Below are 24,415 nucleotides of genomic sequence, written 5' to 3' on the forward strand. Positions count from 1 at the left end.
TTTTTTACTTTTTTAAAACTCAAAAACTATTGAAATGCATTGAAAATAGATTGTAATTGGTCTTCATTTAAATTATTCACATTTGCAGATGGCTACATTCAAATCACTATTAATAACAACACAGTGTTTTTATTCAAGCCGAATGAATTTGATTCAACTACATTGAAATACATCAGTTTTGCTGCAAGCACAGATCTATATATTCAAGAATTTTTTTATAACTGCAAAGGCAATAGCATTGACGACCCTGTATTTCCCGTTCCTTTTATACCGACACAAAAAATAGACCCTACAGTCGAGACGTATAGTATCGAGGACGAAGTAGTTTATTAAGAATGAAATGAGATTTCATATAACATTAACATGATGGGTTTATAATTAAAAATATCTAAAATACTTGAGTGTATTTAGAATGATTAGATTTATGAAACGTTCTTAAATCATAAAGAGCAAGTGCAAATTATAAATCAAAAATAAATAGTTGAACATTGAAATATGGTGTCTTTATATGTTCGAATTTCTGATTTGTATTCTAATGTAATTAATTGGTGACATTTTCAGTCACCACTTTTTCATGTTTCGTACATACAAGCCATAAGGTAAGGTAAAAGTCGAAACATTTCTAAATAATTCTAAGCTTACTTAGAAAAGCAGAGAAAACTTCTATACTTATATACAGTGCCGTCAGAAAGTTCGAGACCATGCAAAAAAATTTCATACAATTTCATACAAATAGACGATTTTTTGGAGCAATATTTAATATATTTCAGAAAGAGCTAGACTCATAATTTTTTGCACACTTATTGTTCTATTTACGGAGAGTAAACTGGTGAAGTTTTACCAAAAAATATCTACGCGTTTAAAAATATCCGATGTTTGCACTTTCAAGTGTGAAAAAAGATTATTTTTCATACAAAATGTGTCATTTTCCACGCTTGAAAGTGCAAACCTTGGATATTTTTTAAGCGCGTAGATATTTTTTGGTAAAACTTCACTAGTTTACTCTCCGTAAATAAAATAATAAGTGTACAAAAAATTATAGGTCTACCTATTTCCGAAATATCGTCAATTTGTATGAAATTGTATGAAAAAAATGAGCTTGGTCTCAAATTTTCTGACGGCACTGTTTATGCATTGTGAATTTAGTGGACTTTCATCTTCAAACTGTATATTAGAACAAATAAGTGCCCTTTACAAAGGTGCAATCGATTATATGCGAAATCACTTTTTGTGATAATGGCCATTGAGAGTTGATAATTATGGCGAAAATAAAATTCGATTTTTTATCAAGAATGTGCCATTTTTCTTCTTTAATTTGTCATATTTCTTCATTTAGTTTTCATTCTATTTCACTGATAACAATGATCTATTGATATACGCATCTGTTTTTAAATGTAATTTCATTGAACGTCGGCAAACACTGACATATTGATAATGTAAGTCTGTGAAATACAAAGTAAACAAAATACTCACTTTGACATTTGTTGATTTGTGGATTACAATATTTGTTTTGACTGCAATCATCGCTGCTGACACATTCAACTCGGAAACAGCCGTTGAGTTTATCTGTTGGATCGCCAAGATAACCCGGCGGGCATTGACAGAAAGCTCTATGTTCACTACCTTGACAAAGAGCGTTGCGTCCACATTCAGCAATTGCACATGGTTCTGTGCATTTTCCTTCGAAACAGGCCAAATTTTTGGCGCAGTCTTCATTTCGTCCGCATTGATTTGGCAGCAAGCAACCCGGCGCTGTATATGGATCGCCAACCGTTTGTTCTGGACAAATACATTTAAATGAACCGGGTGTATTTTCGCAAATTGCGCTTGGATGGCAAACTTGTTCGGTACATTCATCAATGTCGGAGCATCCAAACGGTGTTCCAATGAAACCACGACCACATTTACATTTTCCATTAGCACAAACTTGTGTTGGTGGACAATCAGCTTCCGATTGACAGCCTGCTTGACATGTTCCACGTTCGTTACAAATTTCACCCGGCAAACAATTGTTATTTGTGTAGCAAACTTTTGCGCATACATTGTTATCGCATCTTTCGCCGATGGCGCATGAAGTCGATTCGCTGCACGGTACTTGGCAAATATTTGCAATGCACATGTGTCCATTGGGGCAACGGCTCGATGAGATACATGTTGATGGAACTCGAACGCATCCTTGTTCCGGTGTTGGATTACCCTCAAATCCGGCCGGGCATTCGCATTTGGCCACATGATTTTCAATTTTACACAATGCATTATCACCGCAAATATTGTTACTGCATGGATTTTGACAGAAATTATTGTAGCACGACAAATTTGAACTACAGTCTTTGTTGCTTCGACATCCAATGTTACAGACACCTTGTTTACACGCTTGACCATCTGGACACTGATTATGACTCGAACATTTGACCATGCATCGATTATTTTCACAGTATTCACCGTCGGCACAGTCTTGTTGATTACGACAGGCAACCGTACATTGACCATTACTGCAAATACCACTGCCACAATCATAGTCTGTTGAACAAGCAGCCACATCACGGACGCAACCGTCCTTGGCATAACCAGAAATGAATTTAAATCGACTTGGACACGCGCAAACCGCTTCGCCACTTTTGATCGTACAAATCATATTTGGACCGCATAAACCATGACATTTATCTACACATCGTCCGCTGACACATTTGGCGCTGTTCGGGCAATCTGTTTCACTGCGACACTGGCCAATTGGGAAACAGCCAGTTGATTCAGGATAACCGGTATACCCTTGAGGGCATTTACAAATTGCTTGACCAGTTTGAGAAATTTCACAAACAGACGATTCGGCACAGTGTGAACATGCATCGGCCAATTTACAACCAACTTCTGGAATTGGATCGCCTCGATAACCGGGCGGACATTGACAAACTGCATTTTGATTTTCAGCAATACAAATGGCATTTTCACCGCATGATGATTCATCGCAAACGTTGTAACATGTGTGCGTTAAACGATTACATAATTGAGTTGGTGGACAATCGATATTGTAAACGCATGGAACATTCTGACAACCGGCTGTCATATTGTATGGATCGCCAGTCCATGGACCCGTTGGACACTGACATTTGGCAATGTGATTGTTTGAAATGCAAATTGCTTGTGGTCCACAATTTACATCTTCACACACTGGACGACATTCCATTGCTCCGTTTCGTTCGTTCTTTTTACATTTTTCATTTTCTGCGCATTCAGCGCTTGTTGCGCATTGATTTCGTTCTTCCAATCGACAACCTTTACGATCTCTTGGATTGCCAAAGTATCCCGGTAAACATTGACATTCACTGAAATTCGAATGATTTTTTTTTTTATGAATTTTTTTGGAAAGAAAAAACCTTGTTTTTTTTAAAAGAAAATACGATTTTTTAGAAATAATTTTTTAAAAAAATGTTCATCTACTCACCCTTGATGATTTGTGGCAACACAAACTGAATTGGCTGGACATTGGAATTTATCACAAATTGATGTACACTTCAAAATGCCAAGTGAATCGGGTTGACATGAAGCGACCGGATGACAGTCATTATTCGATGTACAATCTGGTACTGATGGTTTAACGCACATTGAACTTGTTGGATTCCATGCATAAGTGTCTTTGCAATGACAGGCTGGATTTGAATTGGCATCTAATCGGCATTCTTCATTCAAACCGCATGCAACCGATGCGCAAGGATTTATACATTCTCGATATCCTTCTGCACCAACGATACAAATTTGACCTGGTCCACATTCAACATTATTTAGACAAGTATCTGCTCTAACTACATCGTCTTTGAGTCGTAAACATCCTGCGTTGAAATCATTTGGATTGCCAGCATAACCTTCGTTACAGATACACGTTGATCGATGATTACTTGAAATACACAATGCATTCGGTCCGCATGAGAATTTACTGCAGGCGTCAACACAATTACGAACACCGCGGCTAAATTGGAAGCAAATTTCGGTGCCCTTACAATCCTGATCGATTTCGCATTGACCGCGCAAATAACAACCTTTGTTCAAATCATTGGCATCACCAATATAACCTGAGGGGCATATGCATTTTCCGAGGGAACAAGCAGCTCGTGGGCCACACGAAACACCTTGGCACAAATTCGAACAGCGCCCGTTTTCACATCGATAACCAGCTGGACATGAGACAGTATTACTGCACGTGCAGCGATCTGGATCTTCACAATAGAAATCTCTCTCAATCGGTGAACACATTGCAAATGGATTTCCAAAGAATCCACGAGCACATTTGCAATCATAGCTTCCGGCCGTGTTGATACAAATCGAATTCGATCCACATGGATTTTCTAAACATTCGTCTAAATCGCGACACTCAACATACGGATTTCCGGTGAAACCAATTGGACACACACAATCAATGCGACCGTTTGCTTGATTACATTCAGCACCAATGCCACATTTTGTGTTTGCGCATGTGTTTCGTTCAACTGGTCCACAAATTTCATATGGATTTCCAACGGTGCTTGGATTGCACACACATTCATTTGAAATGAGTCCGTAGCGACAGTGGGCATTTTGACCTAGAAATAAGACACAAAATAATTTTAATAAAAATCATCAACCGAATTTAGTTGACATAAAAATAACATTATAATATTCGTATAATACATACCACAGTCTGGTTGACAAACTGGCGTTGTAATCGCTATTTTGAAAAAGAAAAATTGAATTAGTTGCTAATCTTCATTTGATCCTCATTTTTTGTAGATACTTACGTGGCATACACAAATAGTCTGGATTTCCCACAAAGTTTGGTTCACAAATACATTTTCCGGTCGATGGTTCGCATGTGGCTCCAACACCGCATACAACATTTTCACAACGATGTTTGCAACGACCACCAATACAGACTTGGTTGTCAGCACATGGATGATTTGATGAACATTGATCTGTAACACAAACACCACCTGGGAATGGATTTCCAAGCAAACCGGGGGGACATTTACACGTTGGACCGTCACGTGTTACGATACAAACAGCTCCTTGACCGCAAAAATACTCGTTACATTCTAAAAAAGGGAAAATTATTGGATTTTTACCATTTTTACTAACTTTTTTGGAAACCCACGTGAAACACATTCGCCGCTTTCGTTTTCTTCAAAACCGATGCGGCATCGACACCAAGCTGCATGATTTTCTGGTTCGCAATATGCATTTTGTCCGCAAAGTAAACTCTTGCATGGACTTATACAAGTTCCTTGCACACAAGCCAAAGTATCAGCGCAATCATTGTTCGTACGGCATTTACTTGTCGATGGAATTTTTCCTTCAATGCATCCTTCTTTGTATGGATCGCCGGCCATTCCTTTTGGACACACGCATTTATATCCACCTTTTTGCAAATAACAGGTAATTTATAAAATTAATTTGATGAATAAAAGAAAACGTACTTGCATAAATGAAGAAACAAATAAAAGAATTAAAAAAACTGAAGTGTACCCACCTTTTTGATTCTCGCATTGTGCACCATAGGCACAAGGATTGCCGTATGTTGAACATTCTATGAAAATTGAAATGGTTTGAATATTTGTAAGTCCCAAAATAGTTTTTCTATTAAAAAAAGTTTCAAATTCGAAAAATCACTCACCATTTTCATCGAAACAGCCTTGCAATGGATCACCTTTGAAACCAGCTTCGCACATACATTGTGGTGGATCTGTTGGTGTGCATTTGGCATTGATACCGCATGCATATCTTTCACATGGATTTTTACATTTGTTTCCATCGCTGGTATCCAAAAAGAATGGAGGTGGGCAAATACATTCTCCAGGTTGTACGCATTTCTCATTTATGCCACACTCTCTGTCTGAAGCGCATTGTATTAGTGGCGCTGAGCAGTGGCCATGATATGGATCGCCTCCATAGCCAGGTGGACACAAGCATTCATATGAACCGGGACGATTAACGCACTCGGCTCCAAAGCCGCAGAAATGTTGATTCTCAACGCATTCATCAACATCAACGCAACTGCCATCGGATTGTGTTCGATAGCCTTTGGGACACGCGCAATAGCTAACACCTCCAGCGATTGTGATGCATTCAGCTCCTGGTGGACATTGACCACCATCTTGACATCCAGCTAAAATACAATTTCCACCAACGAATTTATATGGTGCTTTGCATTGACATTCGGCGCTGGTACATTCTTCGCAAGTAACATATGGATTTCCAAAGAAGTTTGGTGGACAGAAACATCTAAATAGTTGTATGGAAATAAAATGTGATTAATTATAAATCGAACGTAAAATGGAATGGATTTACTTACTCAAAGCTTCCCGGCAAGTTCTTACACAATGAATTCATTCCACAAGCTGGTCGTAAGCTATTGGAACATTCATCGATATCAAGACATTTTCCGGTGCTGTTATCTCTTGTGTAGCCTTGACGGCATACGCATACATTTTTGCTGAGGAATGCATCAAAAACGCAATTCTCCTCTTTTCCACATGGATGCTCTTCGTCGCATGTTAAAACTTGAATGTTTGCTCGTGCACATTCACCTTTGAATGGATCGCCTTGAATACCGCTTGGGCATTGGCAATTGAAGCCGCCCGGTGTATTTATGCAAAGTGACCCTTGTGGACACACACTTGGCGAATGTTTGCATTCATCATCGTCAACACAACCACCAATTCGATCGGCCGAACCAACAAAACCGGGTGCGCACAAGCATTTTGCTTCTTGATTAACAATCATGCAGTTTGTATTTGGACCACATGGTAGACTTTCGCATGGGTGTCGACAATCATTTCCAACATTCGGTGTGGGACACAAACAACGTTGATGTTCATCACAAATGGCATTGCCAGGGCAATCGTTATTTGATCGACACGTTACAACTGTTATACAACGAATGCTTGGATCTGGATCGGGAATTGAATTTTCGGGGCAAACGCATTCAAATGATCCGGCCCGGTTAAGACAAAGTGCACCTTGACCACATCGATTTGGTTTCGAACATTCATCAATATCTGAACATATAAGAGAATTGAGACGATTTTCTTTAAATATTACAAAATATTGGCTTGAAAAGAGAATGTTTGACATACCAACACACTGAATGGCAGCATTGCCAGAAAAGCCGGGCGGACATTGGCAATTGAAATCTCCTGGTGTATTTGTACAAATTGCGTTCAAACCACAACGTCCTGATGGTCCATGGATTGTATCACATTCGTTAATGTCAACGCAGCCAGCGGCAATATTATTTGGATTATATGTCCATCCTTCTTCGCAAACACAATATGCTTCTGTTCCGTCCGCTTTGCAATAAGCATGTGGGCTGCATTTTACATCTTCACAAGGTGCTTTACAGCCTTTCTTCGGTGGAAAACCAACCATACCGCTACAATAATTTAAAACGAAACATTTAATATAAACATAGGTTTTCAAATGCATTTTCAATTTCTGTTTGGTATTTGAATTTTTTTAAATTGAAAACAAGAGACAAAATTAACTTACTCAGGGCATTCACAACGAAAATTGCCAGGTGTATTAATACAAATCGATCGTTCCCCGCAAATATTGGCATTTGTTCGACATTCATCAATGTCAACGCACACCGAACCTTGCGGTTCAAATCCATTTTGACAAAAGCATTGTCCTTCAATACATTCAGCATTTGTAGTACAGTCGAAGTTGCTTTGACACAAAATGTTTACATCGACTTGTTCACAAGCGATTTTCGGATCAGGTCGAGGCTGGAAGCCCTGCGGGCATTTACATTCAAAGCCTGGGCTTTTATTTTCGCAAATTGCACTGGACGGACATGGATTTTTCAATGCTGAACATTCATCAATGTCAGTGCATCCTCTGTATGGATTACCAGTAAAATCTTGTTTGCATGAACACACAAAACTGCCAGGTGAATTTGTGCATACAGCATTAGCACCACATGGGTTCTCCAAACATTCATTTATATCTGTCATTGAAAAAAAATTAAATTTTGAATTAGAGAATAAAAGACGAAATGAAAATAACCTCCAATTTGACACGTTCATTTTTTTGTAAACTTACCTTGACATTCGTTCATTGGATCGCCAATAAAACCTTCGGGACACATGCATTGAAAGCTTCCCTCACTGTTGCGACACTGTGCATTTCTTCCGCATGGCAATCGTGCGCATTCATCAAAATCACGGCATCCATTCGATCGGGCATCACCTTCAAATCCTTGAGGACATTCGCATTGAAAACTTCCATCCAAATTGATACAAATGGCGCCAGGACCACAGGCATTCGGATGCAGACATTCATTTATGTCGACACAACCATCGAATGGATTACCTTCGTAACCATTTTTACAGGCGCACGTATGATTGCCCGGCGTGTTGATACAATCGGCATTAAAACCGCACGCGCCCGGATTCAGGCACTCATTTATATCTGTACAAAGTTCTTCGCCGTCTCCTTCGTAACCAGGCTTACATTTACACACGAAATGCGCTGGCAAATTACAGCATTCAGCGTTTTGGACACACCTCGCTGCTATACTAGGATCTTGACATTCGTCAATATCTAAACAAGCATTTCAAAATTAACATTGAACCAACGAAAAGCAATTTGTTACATTCAAATTCGAAGAAGAAAAACAGAACCAACCAAATCACGAGAAATAATAAAATAAAAATAATAATTACCTTCACAGTGAAAACCATCGCCATTGTAGCCGGGAAAGCACGAACACATAAAACTGCCTAAAGTGTTCGTACAATGGGCAAATACATCACATGGACGATTTTTGCACTCGTTCTCATCTATGGGAAAGTATATGATTAAATAATAATAATGATGGTTGAATGGTTGAGATACAACGAAAAAAAAACACAAAATTGATCGGGTCGTTCACATAATCATCTTTATGATGATAAAAAATTGCATTCTAAGTGGTCTAATAGATTAATAATGCATGGGAAAAAAGAGAATAGGTAAGAACAACAACAACAGCAAAAAAACATACCTTGCTCTTGACAATTACATCCCCCATAACCGTCGTTACAGTGACATAATGAGTCCAAGCACGCACCATTTATACACGATGTGCCATCTTTTTCACAATCATCTAGATGATTACAGCAAGAGAAATGACATAGAAAAAAAACCATTTGATTTGAATATATCGTGTGTTGGAAAGCCAATTTAGATCGATTTGAAAATAGAACTCGGTGTCTCGTTCATACTCACTTGTGCACTTTAACTCTTTCGCTAATTCATCGGATGACATAAAACAATCGGCATGGCCATCACATAATTTCGATAATTCAAATAATTGTAAATAATCTGTTGATTCGTTAACTTGACAACCAAAATAGCCGTCTTCCAAATTTAGAAAAAATACTTCGCGTTTTAATCTCGTATTACTTATTCTGTTTTGTGACAGTGCCTGTTTATTGCAATAAGAAAGATACCAATTTGAATCAGTTATATACATATTTATTATTTAAAAAAAAGCATAATTGAGTTTAATTGATGAAAAAAATTGCCGCAATGATTTGATCATGATAATGACAGAGTGTGTGATTTGTAATTTGGTGAAATAATAATAATCATAATGATTTGAATGAAGTCATTAAAATACATCACATCTAATAAGAATGTTTTCTAGCAATAGCAGTAGCAACAAAGAAATGAATCAATTTGTTCTATGGAAATATAGTTTTACTTCCGTTTCGATTTTTTCGAAGTCCCGTTCGAACGAATCGTATGCATATTACATACGCTTAAACATCATCATGCCGGAATATATTAGTGATTCTGGTTAAACTTCCATCATTACAATATATGTGTGGCGTTTTTTTTCGCTATGCTGTAATCGCAAGTAGTTATCGAAAATGTACCGCTATAATTCGTGAATAAGATTATTCATTTTGAAAATCACAATTTATAAAATGTGCATTTCGTTGAAAATTATCATCAATGAACAGTGTGTGGGTTTCTTTTTCTATCTGGTTTTCTTTGTTCTTTTCTAGGGCGCAATCTTTATACCTCTCTTTCTTTCTCTTTCACAATTTTTTTTTTCGTGTTTACGCTAAAAATCTTACGTAGTATTTTATTTGCATGATGTGACGATGATATGAGAAGAAAAGAATCCAATTATTTATTATTTTTTCTCTTCAAGTTGATCTCTCTCTCTTTCTCTCTATCTGTGTGTGTTTGAGTCATTTGCCTGTTTGCTCTTTAGTTGATTGTTGCACTTCCAACATTTGTGGGATAGCAATGATATGCACGGATAATGGTGAGCATAAAAAAATGTTGATCTTAACTGTTCGTCTCAAATAACTGGTTAGCCAGAAAAGAATCGAACCGAACACGTTGTGATACCGAGAAATGAGTTCTTCGGTTGCAAAAGACATGCATTGAAGAAGATATAGAAAGAACCCGAACGATTGGAATTACGTGCGTTTGACACTCACTATTGCCGTTATAATCGCCCCATTCGTTTCTATTAGAATATAATTTTTGCTTGGCTGTGATTTTTTTTTTACTCTCCTCCTCATTCTACTTTTATTTTGAAATCTGGTTGGATTTTATTAGAAGTTAGAGGCCAGAAATAATACAATATTTCATCGAAGTGAATGAGGCGCATCCATTAATTTCTACAATGTTTTGAACCAAAAAAAAACGCAGAACTTCTCTGTGTTTGATATTCACCATCATTTGGTGCGGAAAAAAACGATCCATTTTCATAGATTAATATCATTTGGTTGTGCACGAGGCTACAGATTTTGAATATTGCCATTTATTTCGTGCACATTTTTGCATATAGAATTACATCGTGAGCTTCTGCTGATTGAAATTTCAGTTTGTATTCTATTTGGCGAAAAAAGCGCAGAGAACACGGAATAATTTATTTCATGGTTAGAAATACGAAAGTCGAAATATTTAAATGTGTTTTTTTTTCGATTTTTCTCTTGGTTTTCGTCAAATATCGTTCGATACATCCGACGAAAGAGAAAAACATGCAATACCATTCAGGTACATTGTTAAATTGACGTGTACATGCTGGGCGAACCATATGATATGATTGAAAACAAGCTTTTAGTCGAAATCGAACACATGAAATCTATTGGCAAATCCACAATATAATATATGAGAGTATATGTGTTCTTGTTCACCATTTCTTTTTTGCAATTGCATCGTTTATCTCTATGGCTTTCCTAGCCGCAAGTGCTGTTTGTTTGAACAACGGAACCAACCGTTTTTTTCTTCTATACAATATTATCATTATATTACTTCGTGCGCTTATTTGGGCCTTTTTCTAGTGCCAACTGAAACAGAAACAGTAGATTAGACTCAGAAGAGAGCAACAGAAAGAAGTGAAGAGAAAAAACACAACAAAATACCGTTGAAGTTGAATGCACACACATTTTGTGTCTGTGATATGCACACGGGTGTCGTTTCCCAGCGTACAAAAACACACACACACAGAGAGAGAGAGATAATACGCGATACGATTGTGCATTCGTATGCACATACGCGAATATTATACCTTAAACTCAAGATTTAGTTTCCTTTTATTTACTAGTTATTTTTCTTTATCTTCTGTTTTTTATTTGTTGTGGTTATTATTGTCTTCGGTTACTTCTAGCTCTATCTCTTTCCATCTCCTTCTCTATCACACTTTGTGCACATGGTAAAAAAGAACAACCGAATAAAATCTAAAACAATCGGTCATTGTTCGAATACATTGCGCTTTTATGAACATTTGGACGCATTGTTTTGGTTTTTCTTGCTATAATGACACTTAATGACCTTGTTTGCACGTCGATAACACTTGAACTCACAGCGATAATGGTAATGATTGCCCTCTCCAATGCAAAATTGCATAATGCTGATGTAAGGCATTAGAAATGAGCGAAGAAAATGGCTCATCCATCCTCTGGCGATAGATTGCGAAGTAAACGAACGAATGGAAGAAGGAACAAAAACGATGTAGAATAAGAAGAAGACGATGATTCGACTTGATGTATCGAGTTGAATAATACAAAGTCGTGAACATTGAATGTCACATGCCAATTTGGCGGAAGATAAATCGTGAGCGAATCGTAAATATTAAGTGCTTTTGATGATAATAATAAACGTGGCCAATTGTAGCAATGAGAAATATTCAATTAAACATTCCACGCCACATGTTCACTGAATGTTTTCCACAATTTTTAAAATCCTGTCTTCATGTTTTGTTTGTTAACCCTTTGGCCTCCCTCCCGTCGCGTTAATCCTTTTTCCAACACGAATAACTCGGATGCCCAATCATTCGAGACCTTTGTATCCCGAAGTTTATTTTTAGTAATGTCGACTGGACGCGGAAAAGTAATAAATTTCAAAAATTTCATTCGTTTAGAGAAAAATCCACCGGAGAATTTGTTTTGTGCAAATGTTGCGCGTATAGTATAGTCAACCGCCGGCAGACGTTGTTTCGACTTATTTTTTTTATTATTATTATATATTGTGAAAATTCTTCGTCGATTGGTTTCTTTTTGCAAGCAAAATACGAAAAAGGGACAGACAATATAATAATATTGAAATTGGTTAAGAGCCATGCAACAGGATAAATACACATATGCGGCAAACAAATGGCTCATCTTCTAAAGGCGAAATTTTTTTTGCAAAAGAGATGAGAGCAAATCTTGTTTATGCATGTTGAATGAAACAATGTATACACATATCGTGAGCCACTGCAAATGTGTGAGAACGAAAGAGAACGGATACTTGCAGGGCATGCAGAGAATTACGTCGATCAAGTCGATGGTCAAGGTCGAAATGACGAGAATGGAATGTATTTGAGTTGCGGTTTTCTTGTGATTCACACACAATGAGAGTGAGAGAGAGAGGGAAAGAGATAAATATGAAGACGCTCCCCAAAAGCAAACTGGTAGCATTTGCCTTCGTTTGATGAGATCATAGACGATGCGGCATATGGGATCTCGATTCGATTTATAATAAAAAATAATAATATAAATGAACATGCCAAGACGGACATTTCAAAGTGGGCAAATTAAAAAAACAAACAAGAAGAAATAAAAAAACAACAAAAACTACACACATCTCACATAGCATGCGCGTCAACAACGATGGCGGTTGATTCGTGCAGCATATCATATTTATAAATAGCCATCGATTAGGATTATATTTCACTTTGTATTTTAAATGAAGACTCTCATAATTTAGTAGGAAAACATGATTAATTTTCATTGTAGCGAATGATTACGCAGCACAGCACACAGACATTCATTACACACGATATTTAATTTGAATGTGAACTGTTGACATTTTTCTCCTTGATTTCGGGATTTATCAATTATGTCACGTTTGAAATTGACATTATTTGTTTACAGTGAGTTTTTGATTGAACATCAAATTGGAATAGAAAGGAATGAATGAGGCGATGAGACGAATATGCCGATAATGTCTTTATGATGGGCGCGCGATCATGATGCCATCCGAATGTCAAATCAAATCAATATAATATAGGCAAGACAAAAGTCACTTTAATTGATCACGTTGCCCATCACAGATGTGAGTAAGTGAGCGCGAGCGCGACATTAATGTTTATGACACAGATTTTTTATGTCATACAAACGCACACACACACTCACTCCACGTTGAATTGTCGTTTAGAGTTTTATCGAATTCCTTGAAGCAACGGAAAACGTTAGATTAAAGAGAAATGCAACGGCGATCGTGCTGCATGCCAGATCGTGCCACTTGCAAAACAAAAATTAAAATTGAATTATTTTACAAGCTCAGTGATTGAATCACATACACACACCAACAAGATGTTCCTTTTTGATTCATTGCGAAAAAAAATAAATAAAAACAACATATCGCGGCAATTCATTTTGAGTTATGCAACACATGCAAAATATATTTTATGGTCATTTCAGTAGCGGTTTCTTGTTTTTTTTGTACGCGCGCCAGCCGCATTTTATCATCGTTGATGATCATTGATGGACTGGTTGATTCATTGAGTCTTTTAAATAGTAAAAAAAGATCGTGTGCTTTTGCACTTCTTCGTCATTATTTTCGCTTTGTTGTAACTGTTAATTGAAAGCGTCATCGAAACAATGGCGAAAACGAATGAATGGCAAACATTTGAATATGTTTCTTTATTGGCATGTTTTTAATTTTTTTTATACATAACTTATTGCATACTAATGAGCTCTCTTTTTTTATCACATTCGAAACCGGCTAATCGAAGAGAATTGTCTGTGAACCTGGTTTCCGACACAAAATATGGAATGTCTTTGTGTCAGGGAACTGTTAATTTATGCATGGCACATTGCATGCCATCTTCCTACATTTTTTTCGAAATTATTATTTTTTTTAATGGACACTTCTTCCTGTCGATTCTTTTTTATGCACACACACACATTGATTTTGGTTGAGAACGTATGTATCAAGATCGCTTGAGCTCATAATTTATGATGAACACCATTCTAAGTGGTACTTCATATGACAATCAATATGATCATAATATGCAATTTTCCTGTCTTTCATATTTCATGATAACATAAAACATTGCGCGATACTTAAAAAATATATATTTATACCAAAACAACTTACCACATTAACTGTTAGCACAGACCAAAGGACTAGAGGCAAAAATGTTTTCATTTTCGCTGCAAATATTAAAAAAGAGAAAAGAAATTAAATGGTTTATTAATAACACATCTTACACTCTTAATTGATACAAACAAATATTCTTATGGTATTATAAAGAATCGAATCTAATCTATCTTGAAATAAAGCGTAACTATAAATTGCCTGTCTTCAATGTTACGAACATCGAGTGTGGTTAACTAACGTTTCGTTAAAATAATATACATATAGTATAGTAAGTGTGTGTAGGTTAAAAAAATAGTTTGATTATCAAAATGTGGCTTCTTTGGCTGCTGCATCGATCGGGTTTTTTGTGTGTGAACGCGCGGGCGCGCGCTTCAGCCAAAGAAGCTTGCGATCTCGTCGACACTATTGAAAATTTATAATACTATTAATTCTATAATGTAGTGTGGTATACAGTTATGCCACGATTTGCAAATGGGTCGAAATAGGTTCAGAAAATAAGTTAATATTAAATTGGTACATTGTGCATCAATCGTAAATCGTGTAATGCGGCAAATATTATATGCTATATTGTGGGTATAACGGTACGCGTGGCACACAAAAATAATCGATCTCGGCTGTTAGCAGTGTGAAAAAAAAAACACATTAAAAACTGGAGAATTTCATCAAATTAATTAGAAAACATCGAACGTAAACGTCTATCTCTTGAAAATGATTGGTTTGTTAAGAATCATACGCAAAATGCGATAAATAGAATTTTTCGATGGAGAAATTTTTCTGTTGTGCTCGGTGGTTGTCTATCAACTAAAAATTACGATTAAAATGAACTGAATAACGGAACATGTAAATGAATTTTCTCCTGTGAAAGTTCATGCGCATCAAAATTGATGGTATTAGAAGAAAAGTAGAATGCGGAGCGGTTTTAAAGCAACCGTGACGAATATTTGGACATGGTCATCGGAATATATTAAGAAAATAATGAAGCTAATTACTTTAGTGATTTTCTTTTACGATGACAGTTTCATATCATCACAATTCATCACAATTTCGTTTCATACGACACTCACAGACACACACACACACAAAAGACATTGAAATTATTGTGGCCCGAAGACATTCAAATCTAATTCGCCTTCTTCGCGGATCAAGATTGGTGAAATGCAAATAAAATGTATGTGTAATTTGCGCGCATGCACAACCATCTCTATGCATGTTCATTTTCTTTCAAATGCGTCAAGTCAAGGGACATGCCAAAGCAACAAACTAACACCACACTTCGTTCACTACCATGTAATTTGGATCCAATCAAGAACTTTTACGATTCAAGAAAAGAGCAAACGCTTTTCCCATTGTAACGATCTGTTTATAATACCATTTTATGGTTTGTGTAATAATAAACCAAATCGGAAATTACATAGAACATTGAATGGCTTTTGCCAACTCGTTTGTGTGTACATGCCAAAACATGCCATATAACAAAAACAACAACAACAACAGCAAACAGCAAAACGATAGAAAAAAATTTAAATCGGCTCAGTTCGTTGCATATTAAATTGAATCGAGGCACCTAGAAAAACAATCTAGAAAATGCCGTACACATCGTCAAGAATCGCAAAACGATTCGTATCGCTTGCATTAGCCATTAAAGTTGATCAGTGTGTTGTTTTAGATTATTTATTGACCACACAATCTCATTCGCTCTCGCTCTTTCTTCTCACAAGAACCAAATGGGACGAGTTTAGTTTTTGGAATACATGTGTGTGTGTGTGTGTGTGCGAATCGCGCAAGAGTGATGCAACTCTTTTTCAAATTAAATTTATGGCTTTTTGCACTTACAAAGTCTGTGCACATGCGCTGCCTGCAAATGCAACCATAAATCAAATTATCTTTGACCATTATTCTCTTTGGCCGAAGAGGAGCGCGCACATCGCGGTTTGGCGACCGAAATGCATTTTGATGGGGCGACTTAATATTTCATGTGGAAAAACCTCTAAGGCTATCAAACATTCAATCAAATCCAATTGTGGCCGAAGCGATCGCGACCCAAGCAAACCGTCATGAATATTAAACGAAATTTCTGTGCGCCTTTTTTCGTATTTTTTTTCGAATTGATCGAAAAAAGTTTATATATATTTTTTCGCATGGGCTCCAAAGTCCATTTACCTCTTGTGCGCGCTAAAGGAAATGAATTTATAAAACGATTTTAGAAGGAACATTTGCTGAAAAAGAAACACACACACAAATACATTGAAAAGCAGTAAATATTCCAATTAATATCTATGCTGGTCTTTTGTTATGTCCATACTTTACGAACGATCCAAATGTTTTTGCTGCCGTTGTTGATGTTTTGCTGTGATTCAATAAAATGTTGTTGTTTGCTGCTAGTTTTTTTTTTGCTCTTGTCCAATTCAATTTCCATTGGAAGAGCGCAAGCGCGCGCGACCGAGCGAGTGAGGTGTTTTTTTCTCTCTTGCGCTGTGTGTGAATTGTTTGGATTATTGTTCTATTCAATGATGTTTGGTGTGTTGCTTGAACTTGAGACCATTGTAAAATACCAACAACAACTACAGTATTTTTGTAACTGTTGGCAAGTACAAGGTTTTCCGATGCCTCCGAACTTCGAGAATCGATCAATACAATCGCAGTTTATGCAATAGCACAATAATAAACAATTACAGTACGTAACATACAACACGATGAAATTGTAGAAAGAAAGAAATGAAATACAATGAAAAAAAAACGAACAAACCACTGACTGAATCGATTGAATTAAGAGAAGAATAAAAGAGAACACAAATAAAAAAATGAACATTTCAATACGGACAAAAAAGACGGACTCTGTTTTTTTTTTAATTCTTCACTCGTCGTTTCCACAGAGTGAGAGAGAATACAGCACAACGTTGTCGCACATGTAAAGCCAACCAACAAACTAATCGAAAACAGATAGAAATTTAGCATTCGAAGAGTGGCTGAGCACACACGTATTTAAAACGAGAACAAGACAACTCAAGAGAAGAGATGAGAAAAAAAATAGAGTCAAAAATGTTTAACGTAAAACTTGACGCTTGTTTGCGAGAAGAATAAGTGGTTTCGATAGCATGTTGCAATCATCTCGAACGCAAAACGAACGAACAGCGCAAAAACAACACACACAAAAAATAGTTTGAGCCCAAAAATGAAAAGTGTAGTAAATAGGATGGTACACGATAGTTAGATAGATTTGTATCCCGAAATGTTTTACAATAGCGTGGTCGTCGTCATCGTCGTTTGCCTGTTTGTGCTTCAACGATGCCTCGATCGATACATTCTGTTTGCTTTTCGCGCATCCAGTATATCTAGAGGAAACAACGTTCTGTCTTATTAGATCGGAATTCGAGTGCATTTTTAATTGAAGTCAACAACATGTGATGTCGATAAATTCGCGTGTAAAACAGACATTTCGCGAAATTGGCGATATTCGTTTATTTTTTTCGTGTATGCGCTGTTTTCAAAACACACCAATGATTGAACAGAATCAAAATACACGAACTTGTCTTTGGAATAAAAAGATTTTTCTCTAAGCGAGTTATAGAACAAAAGACATAGCCGGTTCACTGACCTACCACTTTTAGTTTTCCAATCAGCAAACATCCGAGCGATCGAGAGAGCAAAGAGAGGTAGAGAAGGAGCGAGTTGGAAAAAAAAATCACAACTCGAACTAAGCATAGCATAAACTGTTTGCGCGCGCTCTTCGTGAGCTATGCTATAACTTATAGCCTATAAGCCAAATAACTTTTCACACAAACGAGAGAGAAAAAAGGTATTCATTCGCGCTCCGGAATGCCTCACGTTTGTGCCAGAGTTCGAATTGATAAAGAAAGTTCACGAAAGCATACACACACACTTGAAGATTAATTTATGCAAGTGAATTTATAATAACGTTTCACGGAGAATACGTTAATCTGTTTTATGTCGACGCTGTTTTGGCGCTGAGTTAGTTCGAATCAGAATGGGAATATGAACACAACAACAGAAAAAAAGAACGCAAAGCGAGAAAAAAAGATCTTTTTTACACGACTCAATCAATCTTTTCAAGATTTTGTGGCATTCATTATCGCTTAAATTGCTTTCCACGTATATTTTCGTGGGTCGGTTTGCACATATCACAAAGATTGAAAGAGAGAAAGGGAGGAAGAGAAAACGAAAAAGAGATTTGCATCTTTTCAAACGACGGCGACGATGACGATGATGACGACGACGACGGCGAATAACAACAGCACGACTTTTTCTATCGCCATGAAATTTTCGCATTCGATGAAATGGCAATTCTTTTTAATGTTATAAGTGAATGTTTCTCATTCCACACACTCACTCACTCAACGCGGACAAGAAAAAAATATTTATTGTTGTGGACCATCGTATAATAAATTTAAATGAGCGTGAACAACATTACATCTGCGGTCCGATACAAGCAATTGGCCTTAGAATCTTACAAAAGCCACATATTTAATGGCATTTTTATTCTGGCCATTTTTTATTGCACCGCATTTAATTTTATACATTCATAATTGCTGGTGCATTGAACGAGCGAGATGAAAAAGAAGAATAAGACGACGACGACGACGGCGATGAAGAAGAAAAAAAGTCCCACCTGAAGAACTAAATTGATTGTGTCTTGATACTTGAGATGGAAATGTATTTATTTGATTTGTGTGTACCAAACCGTTGACGATGTCAACAACAACAACAACATTGCCGCGCGGCCTCTTATTCTGGCCAATGCTATGGCCAAGGTTTTACGCGAATTTATTACACATTATTTGCGATAACAGCGCACTGATACACTTTATGGGATGGAATTGCGATTAATTACACAAATCACTCAGCTCTTTTTTTGTTTGCAAAAAAATCAGAAGAAGACAACAAAAACCAAACGCAAGAAGTAAACGATCTAAATTGGCAATTCAAAATTACGACTTTTAAATCGAATCAACGGAATGGCCGAACAAATCTTTGCAGGTAATCGGTTGTAGATATGAAAACGATGGACCGAAATATGTAAGTTTAAAAGAAGTCAAAATCCTCAACGATAATAATGGTAGCGTTGCTGCTGCTGCTGCTGCTTTTTTCTTTAATTTGCTTTGCGCTCTTCTATACTTTCTGCTTCAGTTAGATAAAAAAGAAGAAGAGGAAAAATGAAGAAAAGACCAAAAGAGAATTCGAATAAGAAAAGCTATGTTCGAGCATATAAAAAAACAATTCAGCAACAACAACAACAATCTCATAAAACTGTTTACATCTAAATGCGAACGCTAAATGCTGCGTATGCATAGAAAAACCACAAGATTGCGCTCATATGCGACCAACATAAATCTATGAGCCATGCTGAAATGATCACGGGCACAACAACAACGCCGCGCTGAATAATCTTGTTTACCTTCAACTTAAAACAGAACTAAACACAATGTGGGCTTTTTTTCACTCTACATCGTCGTCGTTGTCTTCTTCTTTATCGTTTCTGGTTGTCTCTTTTTTCTCACATGGTTCATGTCAATAGTTTTGGACCGCGAAATTGCTTTGCTCGCAACACATTCGCGCAATAAGCGAAATAGAAGAAAAAATTAAGAAGAAGAATGTTGAAAAGCAATACATTTCGATAAGATAGAGAGAAGCGTCGATTGGTTTGGATGGCGTGTGAGTTGTTTGCTTGCACACCGAACTATGAACGATAGAAAAACTACACAAACGCAAAACAGCATATATTTGAATTTTTTCGCGAGGAACTTAACTCGCAGCGCTCGTCTTTCTTCGGACAGAAAGCGTATCACACATCGCAACGCAAAAGACCAAACGTGTGCTTTGGGAGTGTATTGGATGACTTGGTTTTGTTTTAATGATTCATTCTTGTCGTCGTCGTTGTCGTTACTGTTCAATTCATTTTTATTTAGGCATGCAGTTGCACCGTATAGTTGTGCAATTGAACAACTGGATTCCATGTACGAGATATACTATGTTTGCTTTTGCATTGAATTTAAACAACAAACAGGCGAAATAGACAACGACGAACAGGAATTGCGCCAGTTTGGTACAAATCCATCCCGAGTGGCCCACGAGTGCCACAACTCGAATCTATCTACAATATTCTACAGCATGTTATTTCATATTATATTCCGGATTTTATGTGTTTCGTTATCATTTATGAACATATTGGATGCTAGTTGCCGTTCGTTGTTATGGTCTTTGCTTTGTTTTATTATTTATGGATGTGCATAAAATGAACTTGGGCAAAAGAGCCCATCTCTCGCTCTTCATCTATTATTGCGGAAAATGTACTCTTTTTTTCCCTACTCTCTGTCGTTCAGTCAATATCTTTTTGAAATGATTTTCTAGCGATTTGGTGCTTGGATGGGGTTTTTCTTCTTCTCGCTCACTTCGTTCATTTGCTCTATCGCATTCGAAACGAACGTGTTTTTGCTCATGTATATCACAATGTGTCGTCGACATTGAAAAAACACAACGTCGTAAAGAATTGTGATAAACAAGATATATACCCAATCCAATAGTTATTTTCTTTTTCGTTCTCTCTCTCTCTCTCTCTCTCCATAAAATGGCACAAAAACTAACGGAAATCTATTTTGTTCTTCCCTTTTTTTCTGCACACACGCAACTTGCACGCGAACCTTTCTCTTTTGCACCGCCGAGTTTTGGTGGATCTGCCTGGATTCGTAACAGCATCCGTTAAGCGAACATGATATTATTAAATTAGTCAGATTCTTTTTTTTCTCTTCTGATCTGTTCTTTTCGTCGTTTTTGTATGTTTGTGTGTGTTTTTTTGCTCCAGAATGATGTTTTTACATGAATAAATTGGCGTATTTTTTTCGTTGTTCAATGTTTTGTTGTTTTTTGTGTTGGCAGTGTGTGTGTTGTGTTGTGAATTGGCGAGGATTATACATTTTTGTTATGCCGTTGTTAAATTGGATTTGTGTATGCGAAGAACGACAGAGAGAGAAGATGATGTTTTAATATTTTTTCGCGCAGTAAAATAAATCGAAAAATCTCAAAGATTTATAACTGGATATAATTTATTGTGCAACTCTTCAACGAGTCAAATAATGAACTTTGGGTTCATTCGCCAATATATACGGATGCAATGAGCCTTTTGTGTATTTTTACATAGCGTTTTGCACAAGATTTACGGTTTTTCTACTCGAGTTTGGTGCTCGGCATTCGTTTTTCTTTTCGTTGTTTTTGCATCTGAATAGAGAGATTGAAACAGTATAAACTACTGACTGTGATAGATAACGATAAATTTCAATGGCATGAAACTGACTTTGACGTTGTTCAATTGGTTCAATGATCGCAAATTTGTGATTTTGATGAACGATTTTACTGTTCCCATCGAGAATATGATCGATGCTTAAACCTTTTATTCAATCGATGCTTGAATTCAATCGATACTTGCCAAAGTGAATTTTATACGCTTGAGTACGCCAATTCAAAAACGAATTTTATCGCACACCCCGCTTTATGCACCAAACTCGTTAAAAGCTTAAGGGATTTTTACTTCTTGTTAAACGATGTTCCAGTGCTGTTTTTCTTTTCTTTTCTTTTTTTGCTGTGTGTATCGAACATAGATAAGGAATTTAATCGTCTTACAGCCAATGCACAAGAAAAACTGCTTCCATGTCGAATTACGATTATTTGTGAGGTGCATGCGAATCGGATTGTTCCATCCGACACTAATCTTTGCATTTTATGTTCAAGAATGCCTCTCTCTGTCTGTTGCAAAGCAACGAAGTAATAAATTCTTTTGAACTGATTAAAAATTCTTCAAATAAGACATTCTCTTCAATTATTCTTGTGATCGTCTTTGGAAGAATCGAAGAAAAAAAAAGAAACAAATTTAACGTTGATAAGAAAGGTGCTTAAGAGCGGAGAGATAAGTTTTTTTATTTAGATCGTTGCGTTTCTATCGGTGAAATGTGATTTTAACGGTAAGCAATCAAAGAGGAATGTCATCTAGATAAGATAGCTGAAAGAGGTTTTGCCAAGTTAAGAACATGTTGAATCCATAAAAAATGGAGCGAAAAAAAACGAAACCTGAAAATGATCTAATACCAAATCCAAATGACATTCACCTGTTTTTTTTAATCGTCCGATTCGGTAATATCACCGCCATTCTGGACAGTTTAAATTGTACAAAATGTCTGTAGACATAGATTATTATGCGTAAAATGTTCGTTTGGAAATGAGTTTTAACGAGGCAGAAGAAGAAATGGCGAGCAAACAGATAAAAAAACGAAGAAGTTTCATTTCATTTGAATGCCTAATTTCGTTCTTTCTTTTCCGTTTCGAGGCAATACAAAACAAAGGCACAAGAGGCATAAATTTTATGTATTCATGCATACGATCCGCGCATATAAATGTAGCTTATAGACAAATTTCATGTTAACAAACCGAAAGACATCGAAAATATATTACATTCATACACAATGACTGCTTTATATCTATATATTCTTAGTTTGTTTGTTTTGTTTCTTCTTCGTTTGTTTTTTTGCTTTTGCTTTTCATTTTCTGAAAAAAACACGAAAAAGTCGAAATGGTTCATGAAGATAGATATTTGGTTAAAGAAAGCCTATGGCGAAAGAGAGTGAACGATGATTGAAAATAAAACACTTAGTCTGTGACACACGGAAGAAGAAAACATCTCAGCATCGAGACACTGACGTGGCCGATCTGCGGTGGCGGAGTGGCTTCATTTCTTAAAAGTTTATTGTTGAATAAGTGGAATTATGGAATGATTATTTGGGCATAAAACACGAGCATATCGCACACTTTTCATCGACGATATTTCTGTGTCCAAATGTACGTGTACATCGTTACTCGCTTATATTTATGAATAAATGACTACGAAAATTTGATAAATGAACGCTGATCACACACACAGAAACGTATTTACGAGCGCTAAGAGGATGTGTACTTAGAGTAAACTAATGAAATTTGTTTTTCTTTCAGTTTTTTTTCGCCTCTCGTTTATCTCTTTCTCCGTCGTACTCTGTTTTTTCTATCGTTTTTAATCTCTCACGGATGATTCCATTGTGCTTGTTACTGTTCGCCATTTTCATACGGTAATGTGCGCTCGCAAAGCGGCACAAATGAATGGGCCTCCGTTCAATGCTACTCCAAAGCATTTAAACTATTATAAATGGACACTTAGAGCGGGTTTTGCATGTTTCTATAAGTGGAAAGTCTTGTTAGAAACTGTCATCGTTTGTTTGTTTCGCATTCATATACTATAAATAGTTTTGTTTTGGGTGAAAAGAATTCTCATTGTGGAGTCGCTCTATCGAGAATGGTTACATTTCTTTTCGTCGCACCAATGAATGCGAATTTCTAGTTCAAAGAGCATATAGTCGATTGCATTTAGCAAAATTGGAAAATGCATTGCAACGGTTCATGGTTCGTCGTTTCTATTGAAATCTTCTGTTATTGTTGGCATATAGTTTTTGCGCACATATTTTTTGTTTCGTTTTTATGATGTTTATTTGTATTAAGTCGCACAATCTTTCACTTCTTTGATGAAATGATTTCTTTTCGCTGCTGAAACACATTCACCACGCAGACGAAAATGAAAAAAAAAATGTTTTATTGATTTGAAAGTTAAAATGATTCACAGCAGATGTGGCATTGCTTATTTGGAGCGTGTATATGACAGGCTCATCAATTTGATTGTGTGATGAAATGGGGCATCAATATGTAGGTGTCAATACCAAAATTTTTGGTCACACACACCAAAATTGAGGGTAAAGCTATTTTGCTT

The 24,415-nt window shown here is 36.6% G+C and overlaps 2 protein-coding genes across 2 annotated transcripts in view; one reads left to right on the forward strand and one right to left on the reverse strand.

The window, feature by feature from the left end:
* LOC116349364 overlaps positions 1 to 494 on the forward strand; it is a 1,162-nt gene extending 668 nt beyond the window's left edge. Inside the window, exon 4 of the mRNA XM_031780765.1 lies at positions 89 to 494. Within this exon, the coding sequence (XP_031636625.1) occupies positions 89 to 333 (245 nt within the window). The 3' untranslated portion in view covers positions 334 to 494. The remainder of the gene's footprint in view (positions 1 to 88) is intronic.
* Positions 1 to 24,415, reverse strand: part of LOC116349374 — a gene marked incomplete at its 3' end in the record, with an annotated part of 98,503 nt that overhangs the window by 36,044 nt on the left and 38,044 nt on the right. Inside the window, exons 2-16 of the mRNA XM_031780776.1 lie at positions 14,617 to 14,672; positions 9,238 to 9,436; positions 9,014 to 9,115; positions 8,694 to 8,810; positions 8,071 to 8,571; positions 7,516 to 7,975; positions 7,104 to 7,399; positions 6,320 to 7,025; positions 5,642 to 6,249; positions 5,498 to 5,554; positions 5,123 to 5,386; positions 4,770 to 5,063; positions 4,667 to 4,699; positions 3,443 to 4,574; positions 1,474 to 3,323 (exon numbers count right to left, since the gene is read on the reverse strand). Coding sequence (XP_031636636.1) covers positions 1,474 to 3,323; positions 3,443 to 4,574; positions 4,667 to 4,699; positions 4,770 to 5,063; positions 5,123 to 5,386; positions 5,498 to 5,554; positions 5,642 to 6,249; positions 6,320 to 7,025; positions 7,104 to 7,399; positions 7,516 to 7,975; positions 8,071 to 8,571; positions 8,694 to 8,810; positions 9,014 to 9,115; positions 9,238 to 9,436; positions 14,617 to 14,672 — 6,675 coding nt within the window. The remainder of the gene's footprint in view (positions 1 to 1,473; positions 3,324 to 3,442; positions 4,575 to 4,666; positions 4,700 to 4,769; positions 5,064 to 5,122; positions 5,387 to 5,497; positions 5,555 to 5,641; positions 6,250 to 6,319; positions 7,026 to 7,103; positions 7,400 to 7,515; positions 7,976 to 8,070; positions 8,572 to 8,693; positions 8,811 to 9,013; positions 9,116 to 9,237; positions 9,437 to 14,616; positions 14,673 to 24,415) is intronic.

This window comes from Contarinia nasturtii, unplaced genomic scaffold (genome assembly GCF_009176525.2).
Source record: "Contarinia nasturtii isolate CC-2019 unplaced genomic scaffold, AAFC_CNas_1.1 Cnas_scaffold_2861, whole genome shotgun sequence".
Lineage (NCBI taxonomy): Eukaryota > Metazoa > Arthropoda > Insecta > Diptera > Cecidomyiidae > Contarinia > Contarinia nasturtii.